This window comes from Cyclopterus lumpus, chromosome 15 (assembly GCF_009769545.1).
Source record: "Cyclopterus lumpus isolate fCycLum1 chromosome 15, fCycLum1.pri, whole genome shotgun sequence".
Classification (NCBI taxonomy): domain Eukaryota; kingdom Metazoa; phylum Chordata; class Actinopteri; order Perciformes; family Cyclopteridae; genus Cyclopterus; species Cyclopterus lumpus.
In genome coordinates, this window is record NC_046980.1 from 11,717,882 (window position 1) to 11,735,399 (window position 17,518).

General features: G+C 38.5%; 1 protein-coding gene across 1 annotated transcript in view; it reads left to right on the plus strand.

Moving 5' to 3' along the window:
• eys (eyes shut homolog) overlaps positions 1-17,518 on the plus strand; it is a 146,350-nt gene that overhangs the window by 18,099 nt on the left and 110,733 nt on the right. Inside the window, exons 7-16 of the mRNA XM_034551233.1 lie at positions 794-898; positions 4,417-4,556; positions 6,123-6,286; positions 6,444-6,697; positions 8,158-8,262; positions 11,503-11,625; positions 13,618-13,731; positions 15,519-15,641; positions 16,345-16,458; positions 17,175-17,408. Coding sequence (XP_034407124.1) covers positions 794-898; positions 4,417-4,556; positions 6,123-6,286; positions 6,444-6,697; positions 8,158-8,262; positions 11,503-11,625; positions 13,618-13,731; positions 15,519-15,641; positions 16,345-16,458; positions 17,175-17,408 — 1,476 coding nt within the window. The remainder of the gene's footprint in view (positions 1-793; positions 899-4,416; positions 4,557-6,122; positions 6,287-6,443; positions 6,698-8,157; positions 8,263-11,502; positions 11,626-13,617; positions 13,732-15,518; positions 15,642-16,344; positions 16,459-17,174; positions 17,409-17,518) is intronic.

Below are 17,518 nucleotides of genomic sequence, written 5' to 3' on the forward strand. Positions count from 1 at the left end.
AAAAACTTTTATAGAATTTTTAAGTTTTATTTTGAAAAGGCTAAAATACTATCCAATGTATTTTATTCACAGTCATACATGAGGGTAGGTGTTTTGAGGAGGACACATTTGTATAATGTTCTGCTGCACTGCATAGCATATTCAGAATATAATGACCTGTAGTAGCTACAGATGATATCAATCATGGTGTTTGTGCCGTAGCATGAGGTTGCCGCTGTCAAGAAGGGACTTTCACTACATGTCATTGCTGCTCCGTTATTAATGATAGGACATTTAAAATTAATAACCTGCACTGGAAGACACCCACCCCAACCACAGTGGTAAAAGTAGTAGCTGCTGAAGCAGCTGAGCTCCAAACAAATCACATATCAAGCCACCTGCACCCCCACCACTTCTGCTCTCGCCAAAGCTTGTTATTAAGTGTCTATTTTCTTCAGAAGAAAGTGAGCCTGTCCATCCACATCTCTCTCTGTGATTCCAAGGGCTCACCCCTGAATCCTACTGCATCTTATGAAAGGAATGCCTGCGATCTAAATATTGTTTAAGGAGTTAAGGTGCTCAAAATGTTGTATGCAACTCCTAAAGGAAGATTTGGGTAAATATGCATATTCATTCTCATGTATCTGTACGCTAAATATAAAGCTACTGCAGACACCTAGCTTACTACTGAACAAGTACTTGGCCATAACATGCCTTTAGTAAAATGCTGTAGGATTCACACACAATATGTTGACACTCATGAATAGCTTAATGTGAAGATGGTAATGTGTAAAAAAGTTGCCTCTGTTTTCAGGAACACACTGTGAGACCGAGATCAACGAGTGTGACTCCAGTCCCTGTAAACACAATGGCACATGCTCTGACTTGCTGGGACACCATGAATGCCTATGTCATGCAGGTATGTTGGACTAAACTAGAGCTTTTTTAGGACATTTAAGGTACCGGTAGTAGGCAGTGTTGTAGACCTGTTTAAGCTTGTATGCAGTGGATGTGGTCAAAGATCTCATGGGCCAATTCAACCATGAATTGTCTCGAGGTCCGATTCACAAAAGCTAATGATATTACAGCACAAACTTAAAATTCTTCAGTTTATTATATATCCATGCGGTAAAGCAAGAATGCACTTGGTCAAAGCTTCAGTTGTGAGGGGTGAGAGTCGGGAGAGGATTGTCTGAGTGCCACTTCTATCCAAACCTCCTGAAAGCAATTACGAGAGACGAAAGGGAAAGTGTTAGCCCAGGATTTGGTAAAGGAGGGAGAGGGTATAAATAACTGTATTATTTGTTTAATATTGACCTTTTTTTCTCCATAATTCTTTTGTCATTGTATCTTATCACATTACAAAATGATTGGGTTTGAACAGACACCCCTTACAAATGAGCTTCAGTTACAACCAATTCTCTGAAGACACTGATAATTTCCACTTGGCTGTTAACGCTGATATTTGTGAATTGGACGTTCTTTTGTAATCATGCTCATTTATTTATATACATGCAAATAGCAAAGGAGCACCGAGATGCTATATGCTTGGCAGCCCAGGAAGGGGTGCATTTCACTCTTTATGGGTGCTTTAAGAATTACACGTTTTCTTTTTGTCTTATTTGTGCAAGTTTAGCAACCGAAAAGTCGTGCATTTCTTTTGTGAATTCGCCTCTGAGTACACCAAAGGCGATTTAACTATTGACAGCTGATTCCCTAGTGTCACATCCTGTATGAGGAAGTTAAGTGAAGGCTAGAAAAGTCAATTTCTTTCTTACATACGGTTAACTAAAAAAAAAAAAAATCTATTCTTGTTTTATTTTTTTAATTTCATTGATATTATGTTTTTTTCCTACTTTCCAATGTGTTCAAATAAAGCACTCACATTACTTTTGATTATGAAACTACAAGCCATTTTAAAAGGGCCCTCCTCTCTTTGATCACAACATGCTCCATTGTGCAGTGTAGAGACAAGAAAGCTCAGCCAGGGTCTTCATCTCAGTATTCACAGCATCAGTTTGCAGCTTTGGTCTGTGATGAACAGCTGAGGAAAATCACAAATTCATTCATGGAAGTTCGATAATATTACACTATGAAACTTTATTATTAAAGTGTATTATTGTTATTGCTTATTGTGTCTGGCAGGCTGAGTCTGACTTTACATTCATTGAACTGATTGACCACTCGTAGGAGTTTTATGTTACTGGCAGGGTGCAGTGTCAGTCGCTGTGTCTGGCAGATTCTCTTGCCCACTTTCCCGGAACATTTGACTGCACGTTCGGTCCAAAGACACTGTGGGCACAGCGCCTTAGTGGCCAGATGAAGCTTTTCTCACACGAGTTTGCCGCAGTTATTTTTAGCCCTCGTTCCCAGCAAATGTTTTCTTGGCTCTTCGGGGAAATGTAACTTTGATGGTAATGAAACATTGTGTTTGTTCACTCTTGTTCAATTAAACATTGAAGGACAATACCAGGGTTAATGACACATGCGTTTGTTCGCCTCATCAGCTGCTGAAGCGAGGCACACCAGAGTCACCATTTAAGTGACTTTCAGAAGGGGCATTGCATTTTTGTCAACTGATGAATTGCGTCATACATTGAAGTGTCTAAAGTGCAACTCTCCATAGTTTAAAAGATGGTGACTGATAGCTTGAAGCGTTATTCATCCAACCGTTTCCTATGCTGCTTTTCCTGCTCAGAGCTGTGAGGGGCTGGAGACATTGGGGAAGATGTAGGACACACCCTGGACAGCTTGCCAGTCAATCTCAGGGCGAACACACAGCCAGACAAACAAAGTCATACCTACGGGGAATTTAGAGTTTCCAGTTCACTTAACTGGCATGTCTTTGAACTTACGGAGGAAACCTTTGCAAACACAATGAGAACCTGCACACCCTTCCATAGGCCAGCAGGTTAGAGCACGGCAATACACAATGCAATGATATCAAAAGGGCTGAAAATGAGAATGCTAACATTAAGACCTCTTACTTTAAATGAATCATACTTTATAAATAAATAGGACTTAACTAAATAGGCCAAGGGAAATTCACAGAGAGGGCTCTCTTTATATCTGCTGGGTTGGTGATCATAATGGTGATCCTTATGTTCACTCTCCCTTGTGCTTTTTTTGGTGAGCATCTATTTGGAAATCTGGCAGTGATGTTAGAGGACTGGAGGGGTGGGCTGATGACTGTCATTCGGGTTATCAAGTAGGAAACTCCCATCACAGATGTCAAATTGAAATAGACCCACGAGACCCCAGAAGGCTCAACGGTTATCATGTGCAGCCCTCGTTATACCTGCTCAGAGCACTACTGGAGCCATCCACACTGGTCTCTATATTTAGGAACATGTTTCACAAATGTAACTACAATGACTGTATTTGCCTTCTTACTATTAATATTTACGGACAGCCAAAGACAATTATGGAGTAAGTAGAACGTGATGTTTGACACTGATATTTGCTGTATCTCCTATCTCAAACACAAGATGGATATCCATACTTTGCACTCAAGCTGGCGCCTTTTCTTTTCAGGCAGAGCCATCGGTTGCTCTTTTCAGCTGCCTCTGAAGCTGCCTTTGCAGGCTCCCGTAATCCCCAGTCATGAATCCCTAACTCTCTAAGTAAACTGGTACTCGATGTGGCCACAGATATATGGTAACAAAATTCTACAGGGCACAGACTGGCTTTCCAGCCTTGCTACTAAATCCCATCTGCTATCTCAGTAAACCTAAGTCTCTTCCACTCATATGCCTCATCTGCTGCATCTTCTCATGGTGAAGTGAGTTCTACAATGTAAGAAAATAATCTGGTGGGTGTCGGACTACAGTACTAATCAAAGTCCTATAACATGGGTGCAATCATAAGTTTTATCCAAGCCCTATCTGCCACAAAATATATTGCCAACCCAATACTGAATGTTTACTTAACAACAGTGCATGGGTAAAGTCAAACGAATGCATAGTTCTGACTCTCCTAAAGCTTACAGAATTCAGTTATGTTGGTCCAGTCAACTATTGGGTACATTATTTTCAATTACACCTCCTCAATAAGGGTTTGTCAAAGACAGTGTGTCTGCTGTATTACTAACCAACCCTTTTTTTTCTCATAATGGTACAGATGAGTATTAATGAGCTAGACAAAGGATTAGATGACAAATTTGAGGAGCATAATATGAAAATTGTAATATTAAAATCAAGTTAAGACTGAAATTGAGACTCAAGTGGAATACAAAGTCATGGAGGAACATGGACGCTTCACAACAGGGGCAATCCACCAGTTGACCCACTGTCGGCCCAATTCTGTCCGTATCCATGAGATGCATAGAAGAGCTGACCATGTGTCCTGGTACATTAACATTAATTAGAGATGGGTTTGAGACCGATCTAATCGCATATTGCATTAGTTAATTCAACTGTATCAAATCTTTTCTTTCAGGTTTTCTGGGATATAATTGTGAAGTCGACATTGATGCTTGTGCTCTACCCAACAACACCTGTCCATCAAATTCTCAGTGTTTGGACCTCCCAGATGGCTTTGAATATACCTGCCGTGTACTCTGCCCTCAAAACCTTCAAGTGGGTAAAAAGATCTAAATGGACTGTTTGTCCTCCTCTGCACTTCTTTTAAGTATTCCTCTTAAGTCCTATACATTTTTAACGAGCTCCCAATCTTTTGTTTATTTCTCTTGAAGCAATTTATATGTTTTTCTTCAACAGGGCAGCAACATTATCACAACAGCAGGGAACCATAACACGCACATTAATGAGGTGTTGTGTAATCTTCGGCACACTATGTAACCACTTTTCTCCCATAAGCACACATAACTAACATAGAACTCACCAGTACACTCACACTCATATCTAGTTGTGTGATGGTAAATTATATATGCATTTCCAAATGACCAGTGTGACACTCTTGCATAAGAAATGAATCAAACCACAAATAATTATGTGTTAACACTCTCATATAATAAGTTAGGCAGTAGGAATAATACAGTTATTTATAGAAACCTGCAACCTATCTGCAAACTGTCACCACAAACTGAATTACAACAGGACTTAAGTGAGAAGGTATCAAATATTAATTCACTATCGTATTCATAAAATGTGGGATAATCCTTTGTTATACACAGGAATAAAAATAAGCATAAGTCCCACATGAAGATTGACAGCAAATGCGATAATCCATAAACGGAGCAATCGGCTGGTGTACAGCTGCTGTACAGTATTTTGGTTTTCGTTAGAAGGCTGTATTAAACATAACCAAAAACCAAATGTAGTTAAACAGATTCTGACCTATGAACTGACTGTATATGCAAAAACAATACGGGTTGAACTGTTTATATTTACAGTGTATTGTATGCTTCATATTTAAATCATCAAAGCACTTTTTTGTCGTCTTTTTTTATTCTGAATGTGGTCGCACATCCGCAAGATTTTTAAGCAGTCATGGTAAAAGAAGACAACGCTGGAATTGTGTGATTGTTTGTCAGGGATTTCGCTACATTTACAGGACTGAAAATGCCTCTGCCACCTGACGCGGATGAGTGCCACTGAAGATTTGCATTCTGTATTTTTGAATGTGCGAGGTTCTTTAAGTATAGATGGATCGACCCTCTGCCTTTTTTTTAAAAAACAGAGGGGCTTCTTCAAATGACAGATCGAGATGATCACTCACTGTGGAGAAAGCCTTGTGTTGGCCATCTGACAGAAATAACAGGATGTCTGCAATATACACCTTCCCACAAGCCAGCTCTTCCTCAGCCCCTTTGTTACCCTTCTACTATATATACACAAGTACCAGCTAGCAGGCATATCTGTTTTGTTCCAGAGAACTCTTGGGAGGTTTAGCACTCAATGACCATTGATCTTGTCTTTTAAGACAGGATGTAGATGCTACATGGAATACTGAGTGTATCCAGTATAAAGCATGGATCAGTATTCATGAAAATGCCATGTGGGTGGGATGAAGCTCATGTTCAGGCATCTGGTAGCAAGAAATTATGTTGTTTTTCATTGTAAAATAATGGTAATATTCTTTTGCAGAATGGGCGCGTACAAGATGAAGCCATTACTTTTTTTGCATATGAGGCAGCATATGTCATGGCATATGTATCTAACGGCTCTGTCTTCTTTCAACAGCCATGTGCCAACGAGGGACGCTGTGTGTTGAATGACGCCAGTGGCTACACTTGCATCTGTACACCTGGTTGGTCTGGTCCGGACTGCCGAATAAATGTCAATGATTGTGTTCAACATTGGTGTCAAAATGGAGCCACTTGTGTGGATGAGATTGATGGTTACAGGTGAGCCTTCAAATCTTGATTTGTCTTCAGGCAATTCAGGCACCAGAATGTCAATTATTGTAAAAGCGGTGACATTTACTGTTCTCGTCCTTCAGGGTGGAAAGAATGCTTCTACACTCTATACAGTATTAAGAAATTCTCTTTAATCTGTTGCTAGCTGCCTTTGTCCCAGAGGATACACAGGCGTCTCCTGCGAAGAGGACATTGATTACTGTGTTGGCCATCTCTGCTCTGAACATGGTGTTTGCCTGGACCAGCAGTATAACTTCACCTGCCGCTGCATGCTTGGATTTGAAGGGTCGCTCTGTGAACTGGAAACAAATGAGTGCAACAGCTTCCCCTGTGCAAGCGGCGCCACCTGTGTGGACCTAATCAGTGATTATCGGTGCCACTGTCCCCCAGGCTTTGAGGGTATGAGACCATCTGATGCCAATGTGAGCCCTTTTGCAGCCATTTGTCTAGCCAGCCATTTCAGGTTTTAGAGCAGGCGTTAGTGTTTGAAATATAAAGAATTTACACAGACAATTCATCGGAATATGCTCGGCATTATTGAACATTATGTGCAGTTTTCTCATTGAAATTGTATATGTATCAGTGGTGAGGGCAAATATGCAAGTTGAGTTATGTACATATTATAGGAGTAGATGGAAAATTAGAATGACTATACATAGAAATTAAGACACATACTGTGCTCTAGCAAGAGGGATAACAGTTTCTTCATCGCCAAACTGCTTGGATTGGGAAGGCAATCTCCTTTTTGTAGATCATTATGCATGAGAATAAGATTTATAGTAACATAAAATGATGTCTTTGCTCCTTTTTATTCCAGTAATGTATGTAGCTGAACTACGAGTTATTTAGAATGAAACCACATGCAAAAACTTGTAGCTTGAATGTATGCATTAATTCATCACTGTTAGTATAAATAAATGCCCCTTTTTATGATATTTATTTAACATCTCTGCCATGTTAAGCAGATGTTAAGGCACAATTAACTCTGTTAAAGCTACTTGTTACAATCAATTAATATCTTGTTTCAAGATTCAAGCAGATTCAATGCTATAAAAATGTCCACTTTATTTTATTTATTTCTGCCAAAATCAAATACGTTTTTGTGAGTTAGAAAATGTACATTTGAAGTATGCTGTTTTATTTCTGAGACATTTGGCATAGTGTGACTGTTAATAATCACAATTGTGCCCATGTGTGGTGAAAATGTCTATATTAAACATTGTATAGTCAAAGTACAAAATGTGTATATTTATACAATATATTTAGGCTGGCGATAGTCAGCAGCTACCTTAATTATGTGAGTATCTTATAGTATGTGATTAATAAAGCCCTTGCCAGTGGATAGGGTCATGATGGCGACAGTACAATTACCTTTGATGTGTACAGCAGTGCCTGAGGATGTCGGGGTGTTTATTCTCTGTGAACTCTCTTGCTCTCTTAGAGCAATAAGAGGTCTGAAATATCGCCGGAGGCCAGGCCGAGTGGAGCACTAAATTTGTCAGTAAAATCCGGAATCAATTCTGTATCAACTCTTGTCCAGAGGATAATACCATTGAGGCTGCACCATTTCTGCATGCACACAAGCTGCAACATGCTGAACATGTAATCATTCAATCAAATGTTGAGCCAGTACGTAGAATCAGAGGCATTCAGCTACCTTGTGAAGTAAAATCCTGTCACCAATAAACCAGTTGCCGCTCAATGTTGGTAAATACACGGAAAGGTGAACTGAATGAGTTGTGAATGCGTAAAGTATTATTCTACACATATTAAGACAGTAAAACGTGTTGTAGAAAGATATTTAAAGCCGTAGCCCCGTGACATGAAGTAGAGTTTATTTGTCTCTCCTCATCCTGCAGGAAGGACCTGCTCTGAGAATGCAAATGATTGCTGGTCGCAGCCCTGTCTAAATGGAGGCTTGTGCATGGATCTGATAAATGACTACATTTGTCATTGTCCTCTTGGTAAGTACCAACAACTTGTATGTTATTGAGCATGTTTACAAAAATATCATGCTTTAAATTGTTTGTAGACTGTACCTCTTGGGCATATGTGTAACGTTTATTTCTCACGTACTTACAAACAATTTTGTTTACTCTGATCATTTTTCAATTTGTGTTCAAGGTGTGCTTCAAAAGATAGCAAAGGCAGGAATTATTAGGTACACGTGTTTGAATGCAGGCAAGAAACCAGTTAAAATCAGCATCTTAAAAATGCTCAGCACGAAACAAATGGAAATAAAAAAATCAGTTTTTTGGTTTACGATTTGACATTTTTTTCAGGTTTTGTTTTGTAGAATCAAGGGTCAATTGGAGTAGACATGTAAGCATTAAAGCATGTAAACATGACTTAACTAATCAAACGGAGATTTGGCTTTCAACACTGTCCTTTAATCAAGCAACACTGTGTATTACACATATTCAGACATTTTCTAACACATGTTCCAGAAAGGATCCACAATCAGTCCCTCAGAGAGGGAGGTGTTACATTCCTCAGTGTGCTGCTGATTTTACGATGCCCTCTGGTAATATAATACTTAATCAGTACTTGATTGCACAAGTCAGAATGTCCCAGTCCAATGTCACATTCGGTAATAAACAGCCCCAATCCACAGAATAGGATTTACAGACAAATATTTGACAAATAAAACCCACAAAACATAGGTGTTGACCGGACCCAAAATACACTCTGGCACCGGTCAATGGGTCGGTTTCGCTAAATTATTTTCTCAATATATTCCACAAAGGCAAAAGAACTCACTGTTTGTTGCTGGATATTTTACACTTGTATTCTTTTGAAGTCTACCCTCCTACTTTAGTTGCTTGACTATATTGTAGTGAAACAATATCACCACTGTTTTATTGTCATTGTACATCTTGTTTTAGTTCTTTGTGCCTTTCCCTCAGCCAAAAGTGCCTCTATTTTACTGGACACTAAATCAATTAAAATGTGGGTGAAGTCATTAAAACATTTACTGCCTTGAAACATGCAGCACCTGTTACATGATGTGTTTTTTATCACATTATGGACAGAGCAAATGCATCACTGTAAATAAGTTGTTCATATTTTTTTTTGTGGCCCTTTGCTCAAATTTGATTTGGGAAAGAACAGAACACCAATGTGTCAGTGAAGCCTCCATTACTGTTTTGATTTCATTGAAAGATTTATAGACAGGTGTTACTGATTACTTTATCTTTTCTGAAAGTCAATTAGATAGATGGTCTGTCAGGTTTGCTTGTTTCTCCCTACAAATACACACATTAGAATCTGATTATTTTGTGTTGCGACCGATTCCTGCCACAGTTTTTATCTACAGTACAGGATGTCTGTGTTGTCCAGTTGATCTATACTTGTTATAGAATCTGTTTTAACTGTTATTATCATTAAAGTTCTCGGGGATACTTTGGCCAAGGTTGAACAATTCTCTAAAATATTTGTTTTTGTGACAGCAAATGCAAATATCTACTCTGGATTAGCAATTTAGTCATGTCTCTGCAATTGTGGTCTCGACTTGTCTTAAAAAAATAGTCCTTGAGAAATCCTCTGTGTCTGAGACCGAGAACGAGACCCAGTCAAAATGTGGCCCATTCATATTCGAGACAGAGACCTTAAAGTGGTCTTGAGGCTAAGAGCAATCTTACTACAGCACTACTATTTCCCCTGCTAACCGATACAAAGACCAAACTAAGAAGGCCAAACACATAAGCTATTTGGTGGAGGTAATGTACATAACCTCAAAGTCTCTTTTTATTTATTAAACTCTCTCGGAAGTAACAACAATTTCTATCCAAGAACATGATTTTCAGTTTTCCAGCTCAGAGAACAACCTGAATGTTGGTGATGAGAGATGACTAAATGTGCTGATGAAGCAGTTCTCCGAGCCAAGGAGTAGTTATGACCCGCGGCTGTTATCATTAACCACTGAACATGGGTACATAAGGACTTGGCTTTAATGTATTACTGTAAAGTATTAACAATACATCATAGTATGTCTTGTTACGATTGCACATTTTGAGATGAAGTGAAAAACATTGCGTTTCCCTTTCTTGGGAGTTGGGCTGAGCCGCTAGTAGCTGTCAGATATAATAGGAAGTCCCATTTGGAGATGGTGACACTGTAAATGTGACATTCCTTCATGCAACATTAACCCCAGAGTGAATTGCATGCACAATTGGTTATCAAACACTTCTGAACACTCTGTTGGAGGCAATAGCTGTCTATTAACTAGTCAAGGCAATACATAATATGATGAGAAAAGGGTAGTTGGAAGGTCGTCAAACATCTAGATAGATGTGTTGATGTAAAGCACTCTGCTCTCGAAGCAGGTTACAATGTAAAGAAAGTGGAGACTGCTTACAACAGGAAATACATAATCTATTATAGCTGCGGTCCTGTTGGTTTATTCAAGTTTTGATAAGAAGGGATTTGCATTTGGAAGCAGCATTTTAAATATTTCACTTCTTTGCCAGAGTGAGACCTACTTTACAGACACCAAGTGCACAAAGATTAACGACGGTGATATGGGTACATTATTCCTGATTAAAGGTTTGGAGAGCTTTTTGGTTAATATTAGATTTTTTTGAATATTTTGCCGTTTAAAAACTCACAAATATTCCGTGACTCCATAAAGTAAATCTCCTAACCTTTTGTGAATGTGACAATTAAATGCACTTTAAATTAAAAAAAAATGGTTGACCCGTGTGATGTCATTGAAACAAATCCCAGAAATCTATTTTAGGATTCTCCCTTTAAGTCATTTATATCTGTACACACACGTGTAATGAGTATCAGTCACAGCATCTGTCTGTGCTTTATTTACAACAATAGATATTGACATGGGTATCTATCAGTGGCATGCAGACAGGCATTTGGTGGGGCAGATAAATGTGATATAGATCAGTTTGCTAGGGTGGGTCTCTGTCAATGATTCACTCAATTAGCATACTGCATAGCAGGTAGATTGCAAGGGGAAGAATCAATATCACCATTAATGCGCTAGAGAAAAGGTGTCCATCCCGAATAAAAGATATATATATATATATATATATATATATATATATATATATATATATATACACATATATACATACACATATATACATACACACACACACATACATACACACACACACATACATACACACACACACGGTTTGGCTAATTCTGAATGTCCTTCTCCATTGTTAACTCAATTTTCATTGCAGGGTTCAAGGGGAAAGATTGCTCGGTGGATATTGACCTTTGCTCATTTGGACTGTGCAGTGAACACACATTAATATGCGCTGAGACCAAGGATGGACAGAATGTCTCTTGCACATGTGAAAGAGGTGAGCAAGACCTTTAACAGGTGTTTAATTTGTCACGCAGCTATATTAACATGTGGAAAATCATGCAATTTCTCATGCTTCAATGTCACTTTACTAAGAGGAATATGTGGCTGTACAGAAAATACTGCAGAATCAGGTGGTGTTTTAGTCACCGTCTGTAGATTCTTATCTTTTTTTTGTTTTATCAGATCAAGACTGCATAGCAGTCCTTCTCGTGTTCTCTCACTCAACCATGCATAAACCAAGAAAACAAAAAAAACAACGTTTTTTTACACCTTCATAACCTTATGATAATCTTACGCAGATTAATTTGACAGCTCCTGCAGGAAAAAAAAACAATTTTGTTTGTGTGCCAGTCAAGTCCCGCTGATTCCCCTCCACAAGGATGACAGTGTTATCACAGCTGTAGCTGCCAGCAGTGACAGGGATAACACAGGAGGAAGAGGAAGAGGCTTGACCTGTTAGATACTCTGAGGCTTGCCACCAGGCTTCAGACTTTTACAAGTCAAGGATACGCGTGCAGTAAGTGACAGAGTGCCAGCATAGTACTGTGTGTACAAGCTCTGGAAATCATTCAGCTTATTCCTGGATACAGTTATAGTACTTAAAATGAAGAAAAAATAAATTGTTCACCCAAACCACCAATAATAATTCAGTCGACTCTACCCTGGCTCTGCTATCTCCTTTCAAATGAATGGCTATTACATAGAAGTTCATGTAACCCAATTAATAACCCTAACTTCATTACTCCTTTTGCACTTATGCTCGGCAGACGTCAAAGTGAAGCATTGTGAGTGATTTCTTATGTAAATGAAAGCAACCTGCGGCGGGCTGCTCTCCCCAGATCACTTCTCAAGGGCAACCAGCGAGATGCTGTCATGTCTAGATGTTTCAGGTTTGATCTAATATTGCCAACCTAATGTGTTGCAAAACACGTTACTCATACGCTCCCTTGCCATTTTGTGTGTACCACATGTTTCAACTTTTTGACCTATATTTAGTCCTCACACCATATTCTTGAACTGAGTATGTGTAATGAACTCACAATGGTGGATTTTGCTTTTGTGTGTTAAAAAAAAAAGAAGGAAATGCACTACTGGCTTCTTTCGGAAGGTTGTTGGGGATTAAACAATGAGTTATTAAACTCTCATGAAGAGCAGATTTTACAGGCCAATAATTGTGTTTTTTACAACACAAAACTGTTTTTGACAGCTGCATGTTTTTGTTCTGCATTAGCATTAATTTCAAAGGAGCAACTTTTCAGTGCAAGACTTATTTTTGCCGTAAAAGTATTTGAGCTCCAAAAGCTGTATAGTTTCATCAAGAGCCCCACTTGGCATGAGACTGTTTTTGTGAGACTGCAGTTTTTTTTGCATTAGCAGCAGTTGTTTGATTGCTCTTGTTTTTATATAACCCCACTACATAGTTTCGGAGGGGAAACGGCTTATTTTGACTGTTCTTTTATATTCGTTTTTCCTAATTGTGAAGAGCATCTTAAGACTCTTATGCTCTGTTTAGTCCTTGGCTGACTGTGAAACACACAACAAATACTCCATGCTAGATACGTGTGAGGTTAACCCACTAACAGCCTGTGTAGCACGAGCAGTAATGTGCCTTAAACACTGACATCTTTCTTCTAGTGTGTGTGTGTGTGTGTGTGTGTGTGTGCATTTACACATGTGCGCTGATGCATGTTATTTGTTTCATGTGGTTCCCTTTGTGTATAGATTGACTTTGATCTTAAAAATCACTAGATTTGGCTTGTTTAAATGCAATAAATCAGAAGGGCAATGACTGGCTCTTATTAAACATGATTAAATGATCCAGTGAGCTGAGTCTGCATGTGCCCAGCAAGCTCTTTGAATCAATACGAGTTTTGAACACAATCTTTTGTTTGGGAAAACAATGACATGCTTATCCTAATTGGCTGAAGAATCAAAGCAGGCCAAAAGGACTCCAATAACTTTCTTTTATTTTCTACATATGCTGCAGGGTTTGAAGGGTCATTTTGTGAAGTAAATCTCAATGAGTGTGAGTCAAAGCCCTGCCAGAACGGTGGAATTTGTGTGGACGGCAATGACCTGTATCAGTGCTTCTGCTCAGAAGGTAAGTTGCAGTGCAATTAGTTTCCTAAATATTTGAGACAATACGATTATGTGGCTAATTCAGACCTTTGTTGGTGTGCAACCAGCCAGTTTCATTCCTGGAGTTATGACCCTGGCCATTCAAAAACATCCTTTGCACTCATTCTATCTCTATTTTGTTGTTTGGTGGTCTATTTGTAGAAAACAAACACAGCTTCAACTCATCCCACTTATACTAACTAGGTAAATAAATCCCAGATAAACTGAATAACCTGTACAAACTTCACAAGGTCTATCATTGCAGTTTATTTTTCAGATTTTGAGCGTTGTTAACATTTTCCATTTCTCTCAAGGGACCAATATTCACGGTAAAAATAATCAGGGAAGCCTACTATGTCATAAAGACTCGAGTCTGCAGTCCCAAATGGTTTAAAGAAGTAAAGAGACTATACAGAAGGACAACAAATGCCAGTTGCCTTATTAGAGAAAAGATTATAATGTTTTGCCTCTCAGACATTTCAACACTTACAATACAAATGTGACATTCTTCAAACTATTAGAAAACATCCAACATAACATAACTATTGCTACAAACCAAAGAGAGGTACTTATTGCACATTACATTCCTCACAAACGATTTATGATCTGCAGACTCAGTTTGGTGCAATATGTGCTGAAGAGAAACATAGATAGCTACGTTCATTTAATTGGGGAATGTACAAGGATGTAACCCTTTTTCCACAACTGGAAGAGATTCTTGGTCCTGATCTTCTTTTTCATCCTCAATGTGACAACAACAATAAAATGTATGTACCTTTACAGCCATTGAAGGTGGAGAGTCAACAGAAATGTGTCCAAATCAAACCCAACAGGGGATGTTGCTGATTAGCACTGTTTCCCCAAAAGAGCAGAGACTAATCAGTGGACTCATATTTTGCAGTGCTTGCTTGGAATGATTACCTGTATACAATAAAAATATATATATATATATTTAGCATTTGATGTTCATGGCTTCCTGTATTCATCAATATTTTCAACTACACATTTTTTCATGACTTTTCGTTCAATCCCCGCAAGGTTAACAGATATTTGCTTTAAATCTTCTCCAATCACATAAAACCATTCCATCAGAAATTGTCACTCGCATCATTAGAGTAAGAAGGAATAAATCTCAGCTATTTTTCAAATCATTTCTTGGTCCGGTTGACATGTGAGACATACCTCTGATTAAAGCTTGATTGCGGGTGAAGCCATTTTTAATGAAGTCAGGATAATTGTCAAATTTTATGACATGGAGAGAGGTGGAAATTGGTTCCATGGTCAGTTTGAGAAATGATGAGAATATGACCTGCACCGATGGTGCTGATAGCGAAGCATTAGTCATGGGCCTCCTGTAGCTGCACTGTGTGACAGTGCTAATGATAGTCATTTTGTAGCGTGACCATGCAGTGGAATATATTTACGGGGGACTAAAATGTCAGAAATTGGCAGCTCTCACTTTCACGTCATGCCTTTAACCTTTTATTTTTTTAAATATCAATTATGCTCATTTGAATTGAAAATGTTCCATTAAAAATAATGTCACAAACAAAATGCTAAAATATAATTTATTTTCTCAAATAAAGGCTGTGGTGCAATCTACTCTCCATATTTTGTACATTTTCCTGCATTGAAAAGTAATGTAAAACGTCTACAATGAAACTGCAATCCATTTGCTTTTAGGAGCAATTTGATATTAATTAGTGTCTTTTCATGTCTGGTGTTTACTGATATGCACTGATGAGATTTCTCTTTCTATCTTCATACCAGGTTTTGGGGGGTTAAATTGTGAAATCAACTATGATGAATGTGTCCATGGATACTGTGCCAATAATTCCACATGTATTGACCTGGTTGCAGACTATGAGTGCGTCTGTCCTTCACGCTTTGCCGGTGAGTTATCTGAGGCATCATTTTCATAGCTTAGACTTTAATGAACATCGTGCAGATTGATGACTCTTCAATAGTGATAACCATCACCAGAGCTCATTCACCAATTTCAGCAGGACTACAGCTGATTGAGTAGAAATATATCTTTGTTTCTCATCTTGTAGAAAATGGTATCGGATAAAGTATTTTTCCAAAGATGACGGTGCTGTTTATCTTACATATACAGTAATACTAACTCAAGTAAACATAATTCTGATTTGTACATTGCTAATACATGTTTATTTTGTCTACAGTTTTCTATTTGTTATGATATGAATGGCAGCTTTGTTATATCCATCACTTCTTGCGCAGTAGTAGCAAGTGAATTGTATTCATATTTTTGTACTGTGACAGTGTAAGCAGGCATAAACCTACACTAAATAAATAGTGTGTGCCTTTGGCTGTGGTAATAAACTGCATGAGTACAAAGATATGGCAGTTATACCGTAGTATCACTCCTGCTGGCTCCATTACCAAACACACACACACCTCACATCACTGGTTCCTCACGTTAATGGTTGTCAATCTCTGCAGTCAAACTCATTATTCTGATGGGATATTGAGATGTGTCATTATGTTGGTGATGTGCTCTTTTTCTTTTTTTTTCTTCTTCTCGTGTGTGTTCATTTTTATAGAGCTCAATTAACAATCTTTATCTACCTCTCAGGTAAGAATTGCTCCACATTTGTCTCCACATGTGCATCGGATGTTGAGTTCTGCAGAAATGGAGGAACCTGCTCCTACAACTCAGCTGGGGAAATACAATGTATTTGCCCTCCAGGTATCAAAGCACATTTATGAAGTTGATTGGTAATGAATTTGTGAAGCTCTGTCACTTTTCTTTTGATATAGGAATCAAGCTTGTCAGAATCAGAAATCTGGTTTATTGCCAAGTAGGTTTCACCTACAAGGAATTTGTATTGATGCATAGCATAAACATAATAAGGTACAAATATTACGAGAAAGTTCAATTTAAGTACAGAAATCAAGAAACGTTAATATAGAATAGAAGAAAATAATAAGAATACAACTTGCTATAGTCATAACTACAGTAACTCCATCTAGAAATGCAGACATGCAATGCAAAGCTACAATATCATTATAACCACAGTGTGTCTTGTGCTCTTCTTGGCTTACTCTACATCAATCCCTCTCTTTTAATTTGAGCCCTTAATGCATGTGGATCACCAAAACAGTGTTAACCTCTAAGTGAATACCATTAGAAAGCATGTATACAAATCTGCAAATTAGTTGCATTTGGTGAAAAAAACCCACCATACAGTTGTTTTACTTTGTGTTCTGTCGTGTACTGTTGCTAAAATCCCTCGTTGGTTTTAGGGCTTCAGGCTGATGCTGGATAGAATTTGTAAAACGGCAGAGAGGAAAACACTGGCAACGACAGCATTACGAGAAATCACGATTCCATAATGTCTGCCAGATGTGGGAAGTCAGGAGGATACTGTACATCAATCATTACTTTGATCCCTCTTCTTACAGGATACCATGGCAATGAATGCGCCTCATCTGTGAACCAATGCGTGTCAAATCCTTGCAACCCTGAGGGGAGTCTCCTCTGTGAAGAGCTGGCAAATACTTATAGATGTGTGTGTCACCATGGGTACTCTGGGCCGCACTGCAAAACACCAATAAACCACTGTGTCGATGGTCTGTGTCAACATAGTTCGGCGTGTGTGAATCTAACAAGAGGGTTCAAGTGTGATTGTTTACCAGGTAGGTTCATCATCTGGTCTCAAATGTATACAGCACACTTACTCTGAGTTTGACTCCACCGTCCTCCTCTGTGGGAGTCTAATCTCTTTGGCCTTAAGCAACAACACGAA